The 22,311-nt window shown below is 34.4% G+C and overlaps 2 protein-coding genes across 4 annotated transcripts; both read right to left on the bottom strand.

The window, feature by feature from the left end:
- Positions 1-740: 740 nt before the first annotated feature.
- LOC116170572 lies at positions 741-18,626 on the bottom strand. Of its 3 annotated transcripts, none has more exons than XM_031487060.1 (16): positions 18,518-18,626; positions 14,484-14,570; positions 13,614-14,436; positions 9,603-9,741; positions 9,230-9,552; positions 9,118-9,178; positions 8,888-9,067; positions 8,649-8,838; positions 5,308-5,401; positions 5,038-5,258; positions 4,492-4,991; positions 4,274-4,436; positions 4,027-4,221; positions 1,440-1,651; positions 1,154-1,384; positions 741-1,099 (listed from the first exon to the last, which is right to left on the bottom strand). In XM_031487060.1, the coding sequence occupies exons 2-16, from the start codon at positions 14,512-14,514 to the stop codon at positions 881-883; spliced, it is 3,582 nt and encodes a 1,193-aa protein (XP_031342920.1). In that variant the 5' UTR covers positions 14,515-14,570; positions 18,518-18,626; the 3' UTR covers positions 741-880. The 3 variants fall into 3 exon arrangements, with proteins under 3 accessions (XP_031342920.1, XP_031342923.1, XP_031342921.1); XM_031487063.1 differs by having other exon boundaries at positions 5,044-5,258; XM_031487061.1 differs by lacking the exon at positions 18,518-18,626 and adding an exon at positions 14,631-14,854.
- Positions 18,597-19,384, bottom strand: LOC116170573 (protein Dr1). The gene is made up of 2 exons (XM_031487064.1): positions 19,061-19,384; positions 18,597-19,017 (listed from the first exon to the last, which is right to left on the bottom strand). Exons 1-2 carry the CDS (start codon positions 19,299-19,301, stop codon positions 18,737-18,739), a joined length of 522 nt encoding a protein of 173 aa, XP_031342924.1. The 5' UTR covers positions 19,302-19,384; the 3' UTR covers positions 18,597-18,736.
- Positions 19,385-22,311: the final 2,927 nt, after the last annotated feature.

Genomic DNA, 22,311 nt, shown 5'->3' with positions numbered 1-22,311 from the left:
TAAATCCGGGGTTTTCACGCTTGCTGTCCTAGTTGGCAGAATTTTGAGATGGTAACCCTAATCTTGATTATAATGTAGAATGATTACTTTCAATAAAAAAAATTAATTTTATTATTTTTCCAGATTTCTATAAATAAATTTTAGATTATCGACACGTTATTGGTACTTTCAAAGCAAGCAAAAAATATCATGAAGAATAAATTTTTTTCATAAATCAATATTTAAAAAAAAATTTCTCTTGTATACCCCATCGCTTTACAGACTGTATATTAGAAAATAAAATAATGAAGGGGCGTGACGGTTGGTATTTTAAACAAAAACGGAAGTAGCAATTAAATGGTACTAACTGTTGCTCAGAACTCATGATTAAGATGTGACAAATCTACTGTAAACTCACCTTTCATTAGAAACGTCCCACTGTAATCTACGCGTGCGATAAGGATGGCATGGCAACATTCAGTCTAACTGGTCGTCTTTTACGCTTGACTCTCAAGGGTTATGTAAAGAAAATAAATAAGAATAAAATTTATTTTTGTTTTATTTTTTTTCAATTTTTTTACATTTATTTTATTTTTTTTAATTTGAATTTTGAAGTGTAGTACAGGCGACCCTCGTTAAGGATGTCGCTCTTAGTGAGTTAGTCTTGCTCTTCTCTCATACCAAATACATGCCATCATCCGCACTGTAAAATGTGAGGTCATTTTTGTCTAAGATTTATGATAAATTAATAAAGACTGCAATGTTGTTAAAAATCAATTTTCTATTTTGCAAACTGTGGGCACACAAATTCATATATTTAGCTTGATTTATAAAAGTAATAATTTACAAAAATTGTAATAATCACAGCATTGTCATTGGGCTAAATCACATTCCAGCGTTATCACCTACCCCGTTTATTAACAAATTTAAGTGACGATATTCTCACGAATCCAGATTGGTAACCAGTCGCATAATACAAATACGAATTATGGTTTGGATTTATAACTACTTTATTAATCAGCTGAAGAGGATATATGTTTGGTTTACTGGGAAACAATTTGTCATTATTGTTTGACTTGTAATAACTGCTGAGATTTGCAGGGAGATCACTTAACGAAACCTTAAAAAAATGTTGTAGTAAAACGTTAAATACAATTAATTTTTTACGACTTACCAACTTCATATCACAAAATACAAGCCCAAATTTCTCATCCGCTTCTTCGTACGATGAAGGCTCTATATATTCCTCTTGTGGGAAATCCTCATTATGAACATCAACCTTGTAATTTTGACAAATATCTGATTTTTGTTTTTGGGATTTATCCTTTTTAGAACTTTGGCCTTTACGATGTATCCGCTCATCAGCACTCAAATTTTTTTCCACCAACCGAGCATATCCCAATATCTGAAAATTAAATCGATAATATTGTTGGACAGAGGGAGAGAAAAGCAACATGTACCGCTTTTTTCTTTCGAAACGATTTGTCGCTGTCGAGTGCATAAAACAGTTGATGCGGAAAAAATCCGGCTATTTCTCCCGCAACATTGCCCTGTACAAAGCTATTTATCCAGTCACTCCCACTGATGCTGGATACATGGGAATTTGAATGCATAATTGACGTACATTCACTTTCGTAGTTGCGTAATTGATACACAGAGCTGTACGTCAAACCTAAAAAAAAGATTCCTCAGTAAACATTATTGAGAAATTAGGTCACGTGACAGTTGAACTATTCAAATGCTACAAATTTTATTAAAGTATTCTTCATGCCTTTGTTTGTATTTGTATTTTATCTATTATTCAGATTAAAATCTGACATACTTTTCAAAGTTCAAAACATGAAACAAAGTTACAATTCTCCAGTCCGCAAAAAAAAAAACAAATGGGTAATTGACAGTAGTAATCCAATTTCTTTATAGTAACAGAGCCATGGAATTCAAAAGAAAACAATAGAAAAATTGGACATTTTAAATTAGCCCCTCATTTATAAAATTGTGCAATTGTAATTAGAATTCTGAACACCCCCCCCCCTAAAATTTTGCAATTGTAATTAGAGTTCTGACCCCCCCCCCCCCTAAAGTTCTCTAGAGTTCTTGATAAATCTTAGAAAGGGTTCTGACATTTTCAGTCATAAAAAATCAATTTTGAAAACAAGCGGGGCCGACTTCACGAAGCCCCCCCATTGCGTCAACAGTGAACTTTTTTTAAAGTTCTGAAAAGATTATCAATAGCTCTAAAGTTAATTAATGCAAAAGACCTTGTCAAATGTTCGTAATGAAAAATTCCCAATATTGACTATACGTAGTACATTTTACAGCAAAATCTTGTAATAAATAATTGCATAACTCCAGATCCAGAACTGTGGCCAAATTGTATTACAACCTGAAGCACCATTAGACAGTATCGTCCAACGCCCTATTTAAAAAAATTAAGGGGCTATAATTCTAAGCAGAACTCAAAGTTTATATAAAAGGTGTTAAATATTTTTCTGTGTCATATGAAATATTAATCCTCTTAACTTTTTAATTTTATTGTAAGGTTTGGCACCACATTTGATTGCAGTGTCAGAACTATTCATTTGACTCTCCAGAGCCAACAAAACAGTAATCTTCTGATACGCTCAAAGACAATCATCTATACCTACAGGTTGATTAAATTCGAGGGTCACCATGGAGATCTCGGAAACTGTAAGAGATATAACAAGTAGGTAGGTAGTTTAAATTTGGCAAAGTTCGTATTTTGATGCTTAACAAAATGCGGTTTTGAAACTGAAAAAATTCCGATTACTTTCGGATATCCTGAAAAAAACGAAATTTTGCAAAATCGTATTAATTTTTTACAGAAGTTATCAAAAAGATATCTCAAAATCAATGACACTTCATTATGGCCCCTTTTTTCCCTCTATAAGATGCTACTTTTAAATTTTAAGTCTGCCGTTTCGTCTCCAGTTAACCATCATCAACATTGTTTTGTCTTAATCGTTCCTTTAGCTTTTCCTTCAAAAAAATATCCTAGCACGCCCTGTACATAACCATTTTGTCTCTCCCTGTATATATTCCCGTTTGTTATGTGCGGCGCATAAGCATTAGCTCGAATTGAATATGCACACAAGTCAAACAACATTCGCCTTCGTCATTCAGCAATTTATCAAACGCTGATCGAACGAAAACAAGAATCAAGATGTCGTCGTGCAGCCATCAATAATAACAAATACCTTAATATATTATTACAGGAAACTCGCTACTATTTGCATTATTGCATATCGCGAGACACGGAAAAGAGCGCCATCTAAACGGCCCGGTGTGAAATCGAGCATTTGTAAAACACCATGTATTGAAAATCTCTCAACGTTATCTGGTAGAGATGAAATTTTTGTTGGCATATCTTCGGAGATAGGAATTGCATGTTTTTGTATGAACCAAACATATTGAAAATCAGAGAACCTGTAACAAAAAATGGAATTGGATTGACATCAGATCTGATTTCAAACTTTAAGAGGAGATAAAAAGCCAAACTTCTGCAATGTAAGGGATATAACTTTTTTTTAATTACTGAGCTAGCGTTGGGTGAAAAAAAATTGATTGTTACAGTACAATTTTTACCAGTGCTGTAGAGGGTCAATTCTATTTAATGCCAGTGAGGTCTTCAATCCTTGTAAATGTAACTAAGCTGTTACAGGTACCGGTTCTTTTTGATTCCGGTTCCACCCACTGGTCTTTGCAGGGAGATATTAAAAACTGTATACTCCCCAAATTCGCCCACACTAAGCTCAATCAAATGGTGAATGTATAATCATATCATTCCACTGGTGCTCGAATTGCGCATGTGATAAAAGCAAATAAACACCGGTCGTTCGGTGGTGACTATTGATGTAGCGTTTATAAATTCTTGTAAAAAGAAAAAATAAGGAAAACAGTTCGATAGTGTAGTTTTCGTATGGTTCTTTAAGTTGTAATGCCTCATATAATTAGCATCAAACTTCAGAGAGGCATTGTGAAAATGATTGCTTAAACAAAACGTTTAGACAAAACAAGATGATACTTTACCTCCTCCGCAACAATCATCGTAGGTATGAACTGTACTTAACCAGTGATTCAGCCAAACTCCGTCTGTTACAATAAACTTAGTAAGATTACTAATTGGAACTGTGGGATTATCCAAATCCCAATACTTTATGGAACGATCTAACGAACCAGACATTACCCAACGTTTTCCATCGCTTAAATGAAACAAATGTAGAGCTAAAACATGAACTAATAACATCTACTCCCCACACCTTCAGTAATACACTACCAGTAACCGCATGATAATGGGCATTAAAAATTTGATACGGTCGCATTATTTTAGCTTCTCCATCATTTGAATGAAAATTGAGTAAGGAAGCTGTACTAAGCATATCAAAAATGCCGATCATGCCATTTCCATAACCCACAGCAAGATATTGGTGGTCTTTCGCCTGCAACACAACCGACATGACGCACCAACTTGAGCTTTATACAAATTGAACAAACTTTACTCCACGAAAGTGTCGTTGGATGAGGTTCAATTCCATTAACTGTGATTTCACGAGTCGTTTCCAATGCTAATTTTAAAAGCGGTTTTGTCTTAAAAATTTTGCCACTCAATGAACCAGGAAAACAAACAGAGTAAATGTAGACGTTCAAATCCGCACAGCCAACTGCGAGTAAGCCAAGGCGTCGCAGATAATTACTCTCCTCAACATCGTAAGTACCCGAAGGGCACCATTCCATACACCATACAGGACCGTGATCGTGTGCTATGCAGTATTCCAATTTCGGTTTTTCAGAGATGTAACTACTATTTGATAAGGTGCCGCAATTCCAAAGTTGAATCATTCCCGGTTCTTTATACAACTGATCAAGTGGGTATCCTTTATTGAATTTGGAATTGACACATACAGCTAAAATTTGTGCACATTCTTCAATCATGTGTGGGTTAGGTGCCCATGCCATCGCACAAATTGATCCTCCACAAAATATCGTTGACGCATCTATCCGAAATTGTCATTAGAACATTAACAAAATAATTGCTATTACCATTACACAATAAATCAGATTCGAACAATTTATATCGTTTCCACTGATAATTCAACGCAAGTAGATCTGCATAGGTATTCGATTCAATCGAGGCTGCAGACACGGAATATTTTTGTTGCGGAATGTATTTGCAATACATGTTTAAATCCAGTTTTTCGTAATCCTCCACAACTGCTTTCCACAATGGAAATAAATTGGTGTTTTGATAGTTTTGTTTGCAACTAAAAATTGGAGTTTTTAGAAGTTCGAGTAAGAGCAGGAAGTATTTACAATTTTAAACTCCAATCGTATGATGGTGGATATCGTATGGCAGTACTTGTCGGATATTGCCGCTGTTTAAGTAGAAAACTTATCCCATTTAGTACTAAAACAACATTTATGAATGAATAAAAGAAAAGTTACTTATGTGGAAAAAAAGTTGAAAGTTAAGTTTTGGTTAAATAACTAAATAAGTCACATTTTCTAACGTCTGTTAGATTCATGATGAGTTTAATGTCAACATTAACAATACAATTATTGCTATAAAACGCCTTTAGGTTGCCTACAATATGATGAATTCAATACTGCCTGCAAGGTGTCTTCGAAGTACCACCCATAACTCTAAGCAACCATCCCCACTCCAATTGTGGTCTTTTTCGATACCTCACTTGCAGTGCAAGAATCTCAAAGTTTCAATCTGATAAACTAACATTTTAGAAAAGTCATGTTTTAAATCTAATTTTAGTGCCAAATTATCAAATGTTTTCATAAAACTGTAATATTCAAAATTCAGAGATTTTAAAACTTTGAAGAATAACTACAAATCTGGGACTCAAACTATTTAATAAACTAACGAGAGCTTCTAAATTTCATAAACGTAAAATTTATTTATTTTTTTGTATCTTCTTAGTTGTTAGTTGATATACAGAGTGGCCCAACGAGAAGTATACAGAGGGCTTTTAGGGTATTAAATTTAGAAAAATCCTCGAACACGTCAATTTTGTATTCGAGGGGGACAACTTTTGGAATACAAATTACGAACCCAAGTCTTCACCCCTCTACGTAGGGAGCTTAACCCCTAAAAGTTTAAATGGAATCCTATGGCAAATGGCACATTATTTGAAAGCCAATGTAATCATGATTACTAATCTGCTTTGCTTTTTAAATTCTATTGATTCGTTTCGGAGATATTCGCATTCCTGGCAGCTATTCGATTACATTCACCGTGTATTAATATTAAATTCAAAAAATCTTCATTAGTGTAACCCAAACGAGCCATTATTGATGAGAAGTATAAGTTCAAGCAGCGAAAATTTGACGTTTAAACATTATCATAATAAAAACAAAAGAATAACATCCAGCGATTTAATTTTTTTATCAACTTTCCACAAGAAGTAACTAAAACATGGAATATCTCGGAAACCGTTTGAAGCAGCTTTTGAAATTTTGCATCAAATTAAAGGTCTGGGAAAAAGGAAAACAAGGATGAAGAACAAAATGGGGGGTGCCATTTGAAAAAATGGAGTTACGGATATTTAAAAGTTTAAAAGTTGAGAGCTTTGAAAAAGTGACGTAGTCTCACTTTTTTAGACGGTTACGCATACCATAAGAAAATTTAATCTTTCCTTAATAAAGCATTGAAAACTGTTTTGCAATATCTCTCACCGTTTTCGAATAATAAATTTTTAAAGTTACCCCTGCAAATTCAATTTTTGACACAAAAACTTGAATATCGGCGAAGCCCTTGGAGCAAAGAGTTAACTATGGGGTATCGTTGTACTCCAAATTCGACGTAGAATCCGAAAATGTAGAAAAAATAGGGGGTCCCTATTTAAAATAACAAAGTTGATGGCTACTTCCGGTATTTCCGGAAGTGGCCCAATTTTGGAAATATTTTAGTTCAATTCATCATGTGCCAAAACCTTTAAAGGACTTATCAGTTCAGCTTAATTTTCAAAGGTTTCCCATATCTTTTTAACTGACGCTCGTCAAGAATGACCCTGTATAATATACAGGGTGGTGACTTGCGTCGCGCATCATAGGGATTTCAATGTAAAATTCATAACATGCCATTATTGGCTCCCCAAATTATGTTAGAGCAAAACTGTATTAAGGTTTTTTATAGACAACAATTTTTTACGTCAATCAACCGCGTTAGTTTCCAATTTTTGACATAATGAAGACAGAAAATTGGAAAAATAACCCCCGCATCTTTTTCAATAATCTGTGATGCCATGGAATTTTATAATACAAAAACTACAATATCCGTCATGCCATGGAATGTCTGCTATAAAACAAATCAAATTCTATCAAAAAGTATTATATTTAGAACAGCGAATTCAACATAAAGAAAGACCAAATTACTAAAAACGATTTCCTAATATAATAATTTACAATAAATGTTCGAATAAGTCACCATTAACTGCAAGACAGTAACCAAGTCGATCATAAAATCCATTTCGAACTGCTGCTAATTGATAACTGGACATCTTTTTGTTTTAGAAAATTCCATGGCATCGCAGATTATTGAAAAAGATGCGGGTTTTATTTTTCCAATTTTCCGTCTTTATTATGTAAAAAATTGAAAACTAATACGGTGTATTGACGTAAAAAATTTTTTTCTACAAAAAACCTTAATACATTTTTGCTCTAATAGTATATTAAGTATGGAGAACGGTAAGGGTTTTTTACCGTTCGAAGACAATTGTTTGGAGGAGGAGCGAAGCGACGACTCCAATTATTGTCTGAGAACGGTAACCCTTAACGTTCGACGTGCTTATAAAATTTTTTGCGCGATCGAAATTAAAATTATGTAACCAATATAAATATGCACTATAAGAAATTAACGAGCAGAATAAATCGAAATGATCGAAGTGGTATGGTGTACATCACTAGGTAACCAGTTTATTTGTCAAAATTGAAATTAATAATTTCATAAAATTGTACATGTGTCTGATGTAGGTTGCTAGCTTTGCACTACCTTTATGACTTTATGAGCGTCTTTCTATAGGAAACAATAGCACAAATTGTACGTTTAATGTACCTAACAATAATTAAAGATTAAATGTAATGTAAGACTGTTGATTTTTAAAAAGGCGTCGGTAAGTATTTTTGCTGTTCTGTTTTTAGATCGGTAAGTAATTTTGGCGTCGTCGTAATCATAGCAACTGGTAAATGCTACATACTGTTATGGAAACACACATGGTAAATAGCCAGAAATGGCCGATCGCGCAAAAAATAATTTGGGGAGCCAATAATCGCATGTTATGAATTTTACATTGAAATCCCTATGATGCGTGACGCAAGTCACCACCCTGTATAAAGTAGGCTTGAATTTGTTCATCAGTTTTTCTTTATATTTATCATTTTCAATAATCTTTGATTTCATTTCCTTTTCCAAGTTCTTCATTTCATTTTCTGCACTATTTTTCAACTGTCCTAGTTTGCCATAGATTGTCTTTCAAATTCCTTTTCATTTAAATTGGCGTTACATACCAGACGCCAGAAATTGCTCAAAAATTCGCGTTCTGTCCACCTAACAAATGTCTACTCATCGAGTACCTAACAAAAACATTAAACATAAGTGTTTTCAACACAAAAGACCTTAAAAGAGAGTTAAGTCGAATCCTTACGCAATTTCTTATTTTGGTTTGGATTTTTCCTCGCAGCTTTATTCACGCGATCTGGCTCCATGTCACATTCCAGCTCATTATCTTCTTCTACAAAGTCTTCATTGGTCGATTTACTATGAACCTGTTTAACATGTTCGACAATTTGATCCTCACTTTCAAACGTAAACATACAGTTTTTACATGTATAACCCTGTTAAACAAATGATATCAAAACGATAGTAAAAAGAAATCAAAAGTACATTCATAGTCTTATGACCACATTTCCAGATATGATTTTCCAGTTCTTGCACGTCCGAAGATTGAAAATTGCAAGCTGTAAACCAGCAATTTGCAGCTTTGTTTGCTTTAATTTCGCGATTAATTCGTTTCTTTCCGAAACCAGTGGGATGAAAGTCAAAATTAATGTACCAAGAGCGTCTCTGAAAAAAACTAGTGACATCTTCATAAAAATTCTCATACAAGTACATACTACTTTTTTTGGTTCAGACATCATTTTCTCACTTTGCAATTCCTTGAATATATTTTCAGCTCTGGAAATCATAAACGTAATAGAATTATACAATCATGTATGAGAAAAGTACTTTGCGGCCGCTTTCCGTTTGGAAGTTGAAGCATGTGGTTCGTCAGTACATGGAGTATCCTCGTTATCAGTGTCAGGACCTAGCAGACCTCTACATATCTTCAAATGAGCGGACATACTGACAGGTAACACTGTATGTTCGCAATACTCGCACTTGATTCTCACAGAAGAAACTTCGTTGGCTGATCTTTGGCATACCGATTTATGAGAAAGGTACCCCAATGCAGATTTCTTAGTGATTCCACAATTTTCGCAATACAAGGGTTTTTTGCGCTTATAAAGATCGGTCAAAATACTCATAACTAGTCCATGATTGTTCAGATCCTGTATCTCATTACGTTTAAATTTCCAAAATCAAATAGTTTATTATTTACCAGTGGAGGATCGCCCACTCGCCATGCTAAGTTGTTGTGGCTCCGATACTTATGTTGAGTCCAGGACAACTTTGAGAATTGCAAATTACATACTGCGCAAGTGACCAACTTTTCTTCGACTTTTGCATTTGTTTTGTTACTAAAATCATGCTACAAATTATGAAGATTCGATACCATACCATGATGCAAAATTCGGCAAATAAAATATTTATTTAAAGCAAGCTTTCTTATGTTCCAATACATTGACAATGTTAGATAATTAAGCCTCAACGTCAACCTGGGTCATAGCGTAATTAATAAGATAGTGAGACAATCTCTAAATACCTCTAAGAAGCAGCGCATCTTCATAAATGATGGGCGCATACCAATATTTAACACTCTTTAAAAAAGTTAAGAACCATTTGCTATTAAAATTTTTCTTGACGAACGTATAAAGTCGTGGGAATATGCAACACTATTTAAATTAATTTAACTTAATGTTCAACAAGACCTTTTTAGGAAGGTGTTTATGCATGTATTTGATTTAACTGAGAATTAATTTAGATTAGTTAACCATATTCGTTTCAGATCAAGAAATAAATAACACTTCCTCATAGGCACTTTTAAGCGCTGCAAGATGGTCCCCACAGATTTTCATTGCGACATGTTTCATCTTTGAGAAACCATCAACTTCATATTTTTATATGGACTGGAAAGAAGGTACTGTATTCAGTAGCATTTTTTATTATGAATACAGCGATGTATGGTACAATATGATTCTTTATGTCATTTAAAGGAACCATCTCGGGAACCACCAATGAATTATCTTGACATTTTGTCAACGCCTACTACATCAAAATATTAAAAATGGTTTATTGTTTAAATGAAAAAAATAGTACTTTGTGTACAAAGACGGGAAATTGGATGTGTCCCGAATCGAAGGAAGATATGGCCAGGCAGGGGAAAGCCGAGGCTGGCCACTTCCAGAGGCCCAGAAAACAACTTCGTGCAGTGGTTCATACACTATTTTTTATCGTATATGGCTATACACTTACGTTTAAAATTATGCCCTTTCTAATATCCCATAATAATATTTAATAATAATAATAATATTTATTCGTGTTTTGCTAAAAAAAGCTTAAATCCTACAGCCACCAAATCTGTGTCAACATACAGTGGCACATCGAAAACGAAACAGACTGAATAACTCTTAAGGAAATAGTTTTTCTAAATAACGCAGAAACAGATCTACTTTAGGTTCAAGGGGGACATCTTTTACTTACTTACACCCCTGGCGTCAATCTTCGGCAATTAAATGAATTCTTTCAATCGATAAAATGAAATGAATATAAGATAAATTTAATTATTAAATCAGTGTTAAACTGCTTTTATTATGTTTCGCCATTGAAGAAACCAGTTATACTTAGGGGTCCTTTGTGTTCCTTGTTTATCAGAGTTGAACAGTGCCAACAGGTCATATTTACCAAATCCTTATATGGAGCTAGGTAAAGTTTGATTGTTTATTATGTAAAGATAATGGTCCTTTGAACAGTTCTTGTTGTTTTCTTATTAGATTAAACTACGTTTTTTACTTTATTTATTGTTCCTTATGATCTTACATTTCAGATTGATCCTCCCTTACATAATATTGTTATTGGCATTGGATAAAAGCTTATTCAATATTTTAATCTAGTTTATTCAAACTCAAAGCGCTTGCCAAAAATCTGGCAACGTTGGAATTTTAAAAAAGTAAAGAAATTTGCAAAGTCGGTAACTAGCTTTAAATTTGTGGTCCACTTTCCCCCACAACAGAGGGACGACAGAATCCTGGGCAGATTTTCTTATTTCATCAGTTAACACGAGCGTTATACTTCTTTAAGGTGCTTATTCAATGGTTTCGCTCCTTCAAATTTTATTGCAGGTGCGCCATCTAGGTTATAATAATATAATAATAATATTTATTGTCCAAACAAGTAAATATAACAGGACAATATCTAAATAAGAAATATTAAAGAAATATACAAGGCCTAGCCTGGAAAATGATTTTTTATCCTATACAAGGAGAAACTTACATTTTCTCGCCTGTGTGAGGACGCGAAAGAAGACAATTGCACGCATGGAGCGAGAAAATTCAATTTTGTCGGCTAGGCGAGAAAAAAAATACACCTTATGTAAGCTAGATGGCGCGGTTGTAATAAAATGTCAAAGAAGTTATTTCTTTTTAATTAAATAAGAAACATAAAATCGTCAACACTGATTTAATAATTAAATTTACCCTATGTTCACTTTATTTTACTGAATTCAAGAATTTATTTAATTACCGCGAACCTATATCGATCAATGTTTTGTGAATTTGAATACTTTCCCAATATCACGTGACCAATTCAAACGTTTCAAACTTAAGTCATAATCTCCCATTTACTTTCAATAACGAGCATCTGTGTCAATACATTTAACACCAAGATATACTTTGCACTGTAAGTAGAACACCGCTTATCCGCAATAAGTAGCATTTTAACATACGAGACTACCCCGAAGTTAAAATGTGTCCAGTGTGACTGTAAGGAATGAATAAATGTATTTATAAAACACACATTTTTTTAAAATACAAGATCATCAAGGATTTAAAGTGTGCCCATTGCGCTTTCGTCGCCAAGCATAAATCCAGTCTTAAAAGCATCTCACATTTGACAAGACATGGATACTGCGAAGGATTTAAAATGTAACCGGTGTGATTTTGTCCCTGAAAACACACATTCAATTTTAAAACACATTTGTTAATACACAAGACCAGTAATAATTTCAAATGCGCCTGGTATTAATTACAACCCCTTAAATCCCGTTATTTTCTAAGGAAATAATCACGCGCCAGTGAAATGCCGGAAATGTCAACTCAGTTCGCACATGATCGGTATTCTCCACTTGCACCTCTGCTCTGTTGCACCGTGACTCCCTTCGGTGACTCCGCACTGTGCAATCGCAAGCACGCTAGAATTTGAATTTGCGTTGAACTGTATTATAAGGGAAAGGGGTAAATCTACGAGTAAAAAATATACTCGTGGACCCACTTAGATTGCACCGTTTCGTAAAATTTTTTACGCGTAGTCAGCAGGAAACGTGGAAATAAACAAAACAAACACGTGCACGTTGGCGCGTTAAAGCAAATCCAAATTCAAGCGCTTGCGGTCGGACGTTGTTGAGGGATTAATTTTAAATGTAAGTGTATAGGATAAAAAATATTGTGTGCACCACGGCACGAAAGTTGTTTTCCGGGCCTCAGGAAGTGGCCAGCCTCGGCTGCGCCTCGCCTGGCCATATCTTCCTTCGCCCCGGAAAACAACCACTTTCCCGCCTTGGTACACAAAGTACTATTGTCGCTTCATGCCTGCAATTGTCTTCTTTCCCGTCCTAATACAGAAAATGTACGTTTCGTGATTAAGATAAAAAAAACTTGCTGTTAAACAGTTTGGTTTAGTAGGCGTTGGAAAATGTCAAATTAATTCTTTGATGGTTCCTTTAAATGACCTAACGTAATAAAGAATCACATGCCAAAGGCAATGATGTTGGGCATATTAGCAATAAAAAATCCTACTCAATACAGCATGCACTTTTTTTCTTCAAATCATCTAAAGAAGTTCCTATGTTATTTGTTTTTTCATATCTTTTCAAACATGTCATAAAAAAATTAAAAGGAATATGATTAAGGTTTTCATTAGGGTCACAGACATTTTGTCTTGTAAAATATGAAACAGCTTGTTTAAATAAACCTCCATATACAAAAGAGTTTTTTATATCTCTGCATGATCATCTCACCATCTTATTAATATATTATACAATGCGCTAGTGTCAGTATTCAGAATTCCTTCACTTTCGAAGCAACGAAATGTGCAACTTTCCCTCCCTTTAATTGACTTTCAAGATCCCAAAACCCCCTCCTTAAATTTGGAACATGGGTACTGACAAAAGTCACATTAAGATTATGACTTTATTGCATCTGTATGTAAATGATGACTCTTATAGAAATTGACATACTCAACATCCCCTGAAGAACCAGGACGTACAGCATCCAAGGGCGATTCAGAATGTTCTCCACTCAAATCTATGGGCTGAAGATTCACATTACCATTTATCTGCTGGAAAACAGTGGTCAACAATTTACTTTGCTGAGAGGTCGTTGCATATCTCCCGCGTGGCTTCTTCTTCTTGCCTTGTTCATCACATTGTTCCACAATGCTTTCGTGAGACTTTTTCTTCTTAACTGGTTTATCACCCTCTTCCACTGTGGTGGTTGTGTTGTTTGAATCGGAACTTTTATTACCTTTTGAAAGTGTTGCTTTTGCTTTTTGATCAGATTTCTTAGGTCTGCCACGTTTGCGTTTTCCCTCGGACCCTTCAGTAATATCGTTAGTTGAAGTGTCACTCTCGTCACCTTCAGCTAGAGAAGCATAATCGATAACTTTTCGCTTTCTTCCTCTCCTTTTGTATTCTGGTTCTAATTCATTATATTTCTCTGACTCTGTCTCGCAAATAGACATTTTATTCTTTTCCATTTCACCCACACTGTTATCGCCTGGTGCTTGATTTGTGGGAAGCGAAACGCTCGCATGTTCGGGTATAATGTCCTCTGTGGAAGAAGTTTCTACTGTGTCCTTTCCATTTGTAGAATCAGCAATGTCAGTATTGCTACCCTTTAACATCTCAGTGATACAATTTTGAGGTACAGATACCTTCTTGTTACTAAGCACATGCAGTTTCACATTTGGACTAGTCTTGGAATCGGTTTTACTGCTTGAAGTATCAGACTGATCTGGGCTTGAACTAGATGGTTTGGATTTCTCCATATTTTCAGATTTGTCTGCAAAATGAAGTGAGAAACATCTGTGAGCATCATACGCAACGTACCTGACTTATTCAAATTTGATTTTGCTACCATCCTGTGATGATTGTACCATACTTCAATGTAATATACAGCTTACAGTTTATTGACACCTAGGTAAGACAAGAAAGATTAGATTAGTCTAAAAATTTGACCACAGTAATCTGCAATACTTGACCGTTAAGTGCGTTTTTTACGCATATAATTGACCTCGGAATTGACATTCAATGCAGCTATTTATAAGAGACGATATAATTGATTCACACAGGATGTAATGTAAAATTAAAGTTGGGCGATCTGATCGCCCCTCTTAAAAGTAAAGAAATATATAACTAGAAAATATTGAAAATGTTATACAAATGACCGATGTTTTGGAAATATTTGGGAAAGTGCAGTAAATTTTGGAAATATCGAATGTAAATGTTATCATATAAACTATTGTTCGCCGACGATCTAAAGATTTTCACGCAAATATGCAAAATCTCAGATTGCAAATTGCTTCAATCTGATCTAGACAATATGATTAAATGGTGTCTATAGTAAACAGATATAATGTAAAAAAGTAATGTTATTCTCATGTAGTGATCTACAATTTGAAACTTTGATTATAAAATACACTATATTCAAAGATTTGAACTATACCACAGCTGAAACTTCTTTAAATTGGTGCATTGAAGGTTGAAACTAAATACCTCAGTGTCCTCATGGACAAAATGTAACCATTCTCACCACATATAAATACAATAATTATTAAACACTAATATTCATATAAAACTTTAGGTTTCATAATTCGTATTTTTTAATCTATCCGCTTAAACGTTAGAGACAAGTAGAAATCTTGTTAATTTGGACCATGTTATATTTACCTCTATGGCTCTAGCATTATGCGGATCACACTGTAATTGGGCGCAAGCCTGTTGAGGACCCCGAACAAGAGACGGATAATAAAAAACTTTAATATGACAATTAATTTTTAATATAAGTACCCCTGGCTATCTCAGTAATAAAAATAGTTATCAAACCCCTTACCTTGCAGTTTGGCCTATTATCTCCTCTTAAAATCTGAAATTCAAAATCTAATGCTCTGGTTTGATTGAACTCCAATAAATACGCATATGACTTCAGTTGATAAAATATATAGAAGAAAGGCAAAAGCTATCTAATTCCATTTTTTTTTACACTGGATGTAAAATATTGGCCAGATTCATAACAAGAAATACAAAAAGAAAAAATTTCAATCCCCATCGTAATCACATCCATGCTAAATTTGATCCTTATCTATATATTTTATCTTTACCACGTAATGGATTACTGGTACATTCTTCTGTTTAAAACATACAACCCTTCCTGAATAATGCTACATAAATTCCCAATCAATGAGCAATATAATCAAAATTTAATTCTTATTAAAAAAAATACCGTACAAAATATGGTTCTGCAAATAAATCTCAAGGTCGGTTTCTTTAGGAATATCAAAATTGCTTTAAACCAAATTTTTGTAATGCCAAAATGTCCAGACGTATTGCCCAAACCAACCTCAATTTCGCGAAAGTAAGTAATAACTCGATATTGTGGTTCCTGATGCACAGAAATAAAATTTAATAATTTCATGAAACATTTTTTTATTATTTTTTATTTCTTTAAACGAAATATTTAAAATTGTGAAAAAAATTAAAAACGCAGGAAAATTCATAAACATTCGAAAAATCAGAAAGATTTAGAATAATTCAAAAAACTCAAAAAATTTGGCAAATGTATATAAAACTTGAAAGTTTTGACTCCTCCTTGTATGGCGAATCGTCATTTATCGCGCAGTGTGGCATTCCAATTTTTCAACTGGATAAGTCGAGACGCAAAGGTATAATAATAATATTTATTATACCGTTATCCGTACACTTACGCTCGTCATTACAAAAAAAATATTACAAACAATATATAATTAGAGATAAAAATGTAAACCAATTTCCAAACTTTTCACGATTACTTCGCCGACGTGTTGAAAGTAAAATCAAAATCTATATCTATATCTCAAAAAGGAGATTTTATAATATGAAAATTCGCCATTTCTTTAGTGCTCGATTCTCTTTCTTCGCTCCAACAACGGCCTGCTGCGCCGCCTCACCTCACACGCCCGCGCGACGACCTATATAACCACCTAGCAGTATGAAATATACTTTATGACCTCATACCTACAAATATACAAAAAATGTCATAAAAGTCGATCAAACCGTTTCAAAGGAGTAGGTAGACCCACTTTGCAGGGGGTGTCAAGAGAAAGAGAAAGAAGAAAGTCCTCTGAATATTCGTGAATCAGATTAACAGAGAGACCTCTGGTGGCCTCATATTGTAATTACTATTGGTGGGATATGACCGCAATTTCGTTTATTTTCAATTGCCAAAAGTAATCAATATTGTAGTTTTTACGTTTGTAAAAGTAAACACACCTGCAAAAATTTCATTAGTAATCAATGTAATTACACCTAAAAACGATCAAGGATAGTTTAAAACGTCACATTTTATCACATTACTTCAAGAATTGTAAATGTGATCAGTGGAATTATGTAACCAACAATACGTGTAATTGCGCTACTCACGATAAGCAGAACTTAAAGTGCCATATTCACACTAAAGGATGTTACGTGTAACTCTGTGCGATTAGGTATGCCACAATTAGTAATTGCGTGTTCACGCTAATTCAAGTCAGCCTAAGAAAAAGGCGAGGAAAAAGGCTTTTTAGGTAGGATAGGATTAAGGGGTTATATTTGCAAATCTAAAAAACGGTAGGATAAATTCAGTTCACTTTCAAATTGGTACCATGCTAGAATAACCCAATGTTTACAAACCACTCCCACCAATACACGCCATTTGTAAATTACATCAGCGCCTCTAGTGTTAATCTGAATCACGAATACTGTTCACTGTGAAACATATAACAGATAAAGACACAAGTTCCTTGGGGAGGGCCTGGCCAACCGTACCATTATAACATTATCGAAGTATGTGTACCGCCAGTTTCCATAGTAATGCAAGAGGTACACATAATTGTACCATTTTTTGTAACATTACTGACCAGCCCAGCAGTAAAAGCTGCAGGTCAATGTTACCATTTAGCGGTAACTAAGAATGTTTTAAGTTAATGACGAAAGCATCATTGTATTGTACTTCTAGTCAAGTAGAAGACGTGGGTGATGACTTTGAAATAGGAACTTTATAAAATGCATAAAATTGCCATAGCAAACAGTCATTCCGTTTTTTGTTTCCTAATCCATGAAACCATGGTATAAAAACATAAGGTAGTAGCCCGGGTATACTGATTAAATTGTACTGAATAACCTTTGTTGTTATGAATTACTGAATCTCTCTTACAAACGAGCTTACAAATAAATTTGGGTAATTTTTTATTGATGGAAGCTACATAGAAAGCATGTACCAGATTAAATACTATGTTTTGAATATCTACAACCTGCCTGTTCTTTCCGAAATATTCCTTTGCACTTGGCAACCCATTTACAATTCATCTATGCTTAAAACAAGGCACATATTTTGGATCTTTAGTTTAGATTTAAATACCAATACTGTCAGACGAAAGAAGGATACCTTTCGAGTGGAATCACAAAAAATGCCTTTAAACTTAAATGCACTGAATTGAGATGAAGACAACCTTCATGTCTCACCGCAAGCAACTTAAGTAAGCACTTAATTGTCTAGAACCCCTAAAATGTAGCACTAAACATCTTCGATACCTTTACATGAGTTTCTGAAATGTGCTTTTATTTCAAAGTTGCAACATCCAAGTAGATAACAAGTGACAACCACATGCTTAGATGAAGGAACTAAACTTTATGCCCCTGAACCTTTTTTAACATCGAACGTGGAACGGTAAAGTCAAAACGTAATTTAAATCAAAATGAATTAAAAATGCGGCAGCACAGGTAGAGAACGAGATTCGAACCTGTTAACAAAAGTGCGTTTCCCTTACAAATTATTTCACTTTTTAAGTTGATTACGTAATACTTGCCCCTAAGAATAATTAATTTACAAATATCCGAAAAAAACTCACCTCGTACAACACAAAACTTCTACACTTTCTTTAAAATACAATCAATACTTCGCAAATGTTTAAGGAAATATGGACGAAGAAAATTGTGGCCATGTTTATTGCAAACAGTGAGGCAACATAAGAATAATCACTAGATAATAACTAAAAAGTTACTATTATAATAAACATTTTTGAATATTTTTTTACAAAATAATTCCGCACCTATCACCATTCACCAATTTAAGAATAATCGTCCTGATCATCTGTGGTCGGCAATGCCGAGCACTGCGCCTGCTGTGCAGCCGCCTGTAGCTGTTCCCACTGTTGTTGCTCGGCATATGCTTGCTCTTGTCTCGCTTTCGCGAACAACTCCTGTTGTTGTCTCCACAATTCCTCCTCGGGTATCCCCAAGTTTTCCAAACGTGTGCTCTGTCTTCTGCGTTTTGCCGCTACCGCTTTACAATCCTTCAACACGGCCTCCGCTTCAGCTTGGTAATCTCCAAAACCCAGCCGATCTAATGCTGCAAAAGAAATAGCGTATTGGACTACGAAACGAACACGTACCCATCAGTATGTGCTCTGCGTTAATAGTCTTCTTATTTAGAAGGTTACAAATTTCGTTGGCCTCGGAGCTTAGTAAATGGATAAATTCTGTACAGCAATTTAACACCAATTCCCTGGCTTCATTTGCAATCCGAACAGATGGTACTAATTCCTTAATCATTTTATTAATACTGGCACGTGGAAGTGTTAACTCTTCATCTTCCGCATTTCCGGGACTTCCTGATATACTTTGGTTGCTCATTTTAAGATATTACTCTAAGTACTTTGGACGTATTTATTTACAAATTGATAGAATTGTCTAACCTAAAATGTAACCAAACTAAGCGGGAATTTTAAATGTCGGTGACGATTTAAGCGACATTGTCATTTATCACCGAAAAAATAAATCTTATACAGCCAAAACGCAAAATTGAACCGCAGGGAACTGGTACAGATCCTTCCCAGCCGCTGGTGAGTGTTTCGAAGTGATTAGCTTCACAATAACACTCTTTGTTTCCTCTCTTAGTAAATAGTTTTCCTGGCGAATTATTTAAACGCGACTGGTAATTTAGTGTACTGTCGGTACGGTTTACACAATCTTCAAATTCTTCATTCTCCGTCTCCCCGCGTTCCAAATCTTCGCAAACAAACAAGTTACTCTCATTATTCGCCGCCAAAGTATTATTTACGAAAGTTCCAAAACACGAATAGTTAACCAGCTCGTACTGTTTTTCCATTTCGTCGTAAAAGACAACGGCATGCTTCGGGGATACAAACTGACAATCTCCATAACGGTCTAATGGAACATCATTTGTATTACCTATACCGAAGGTAAAAACTCTGTGCTTCACCGGAATTGCCGGTGGTAATTTTGGGGAGGCGACCGGTTTGTGCCCCGCGAGACTTTTTGGCGTTTTGATTAGCGCAGGATCCACCTCCGGGCACCACAAGTTGAAATAGTTTGCTACAATGGGACACAGGAGCGCTTTCGCTTCTTGGAACTTTTTGGAATGCTTTTTCGGGCTTCCAAACATGTTATTTAGTCTGTCAATTTCATTTTGAGGCAAAAGTTCACTTGGTAACATCTCCATTTAAAAATGCTGAGCACACAAATGTCATTCTAGTACCTATATAACTTTTAAATCATTTTTCGGTTAGTAGGCCTTGCTTATCTGCAAGGCCAACTCGCTGTAGGCATGCCACAGTTTCATAATATATTGTGAACTTTCTTTTTTAGAGTTTTGCTACTAAAGTTCATGATAAAGCATAGTTCTGGAACCTTCGACTGGAACTCATATGGGTACCTACTCCTCACCTTTTTTGCATTTGCTTACAAATACTTTGGCAATTAAAATGAAACTAATCCGTTTAAAGGTTAATTGTGAATTAAATTATGGGGTGAAGCTCTGCTCGCCTATCCGTACGAGCTTAATAAACTACAGTGAACACAAATTCAACTAACCGCACTCCTAAAAATTAGCGGAGATATCAGGTTGAATAGAGTTTATCTAGTCAAACATGCATTTTATTCAGTAAGCGAGTACATGAATTTTGTGGTTTTATCTCTATTGTTAATTCACGAATTGAACATGAACATCGGAGCAATATGCCAATATCTCTTACATTTCAATTGAAGCGCCGCCGTCTCTCGCGCGATAACTGTTTCGATGCTCGCTCGCATTTACCCCTTAAATATTGCAAATCAAATCCAAGCCGCCTTAAATTAGCTTATTGAGTTCTCTCGTAGAAAATAAGAAGTAAAATTATAGTTTATACTATGTATTGTGATTTTGATATACCCTATATATGTTTTCTTTGAATGCCAACAGGATGAATAAACATTATTACTATTACATACACTACCCAAGATAGTTTTCTAGGCAAAAAAGAAGATATTTTAACAATATTTAAAAAAAATGCGATTTTTGAAATCAGAAAAAAATTCTCTATCAAATGACACAAAAAGTATAAATTACTTCTATAAGAAAAAACAAAGTTGATGATGGTTAACCTGAGACGAAACGCGGATTTAATGTGTTATTTGAATCCACTTAAAATTTATTTCTGATTGACGTATGATGGGTTGCATAATACCATTGAATAATAAATCTGAAATTATTCAATGATAATACTTACTTGTAATGAAATCGAAACGAATAAACAAAGATTGAAGAATTTACCTGCCCATCAACAAGTAATTACGCTAATTTACCTAGGTCATTAGCCATTGTGAGGAATATGCATATATAATTAAACATGGATTAGAAAACGCAAATCATTGTCACAGCGGCTAATCCTCAATAATTTCACTCTTCCCAGTTATTCATAAGACGTATATATTTTTTTAAACCCAGTATGGTTACTTCATGATCATGAACTATATTGACTCTACCTATCTGGAAAATAATGCATGTAAGCGAATAAGTACCTACAATTAGATATATTTAAAAAATGCATATCCAAATCCCAAACATTTATTAGTAGGGGTTTTTCAAAATTTCGTCTAATTCGGGAACAACGCAAAATAAATGAGAACTAACGCTTTTTTCGCAAACTATGTCTCTTTCGGAAGGATGCTACAGGGAAATAATCTCAAATTTGTATCACACTAAAATTTTAGGGGTGTTTCAAAATTTCGTCTAATTCGGGAACAACACAAAATAAATGCGAACTAACGCTTTTTTCGCAAACTATATCTTTTTCCGAAAGATGCTACATGGGAATAATCTCAAATTTTGATCACACTAAAATATTAGGGGTGTTACAAAAAACGTCAGAAAAGACGTAAACTTTTAATTCACCCAAAAATAAATCATATTTTCCGTGTGAATTCTATTACCCAGTATATTATGGAATTATAATACGTTTTAATGAATCCGGTTTCTATTTGTAAATTAGTCCCGATAAACGCAACAATGCCGCTATGATGAAGTCAGGCCTGCCGTATGATGTGTTGCCTACTGTACATTTATAAATGGTGAATGACCACTAAACCTTTGAATTTATATTCAAAGACTAAACGCTACAAGTTTTCGTAAAAAATTTCGAATGAATATTTCGTCTAAAATTTTTTGTAATTTATTTGAAAGTTTGGTCGATGGCTCTATGGTTTGCTAATGTGTTTTCTGAGTATGCTACAGGGAGATTTTTAAAATAATTTGTGTTGACGCCATTTTACCTATAAAAGTTCGCTTTTTATTGGCAGTGCTCTAAAAAATTGTTTTTTCTTAAATATTAAAATTTTGTTCTGTAGCATACTTTTTAAATGTATA

The sequence above is a fragment of the Photinus pyralis genome, unplaced genomic scaffold, assembly GCF_008802855.1.
Source record: "Photinus pyralis isolate 1611_PpyrPB1 unplaced genomic scaffold, Ppyr1.3 Ppyr1.4_LG5, whole genome shotgun sequence".
Classification (NCBI taxonomy): Eukaryota; Metazoa; Arthropoda; class Insecta; order Coleoptera; family Lampyridae; genus Photinus; species Photinus pyralis.
The sequence above is the reverse complement of the archived record's forward strand: the minus strand, read 5'-3'. Positions and strand labels throughout refer to the sequence as shown.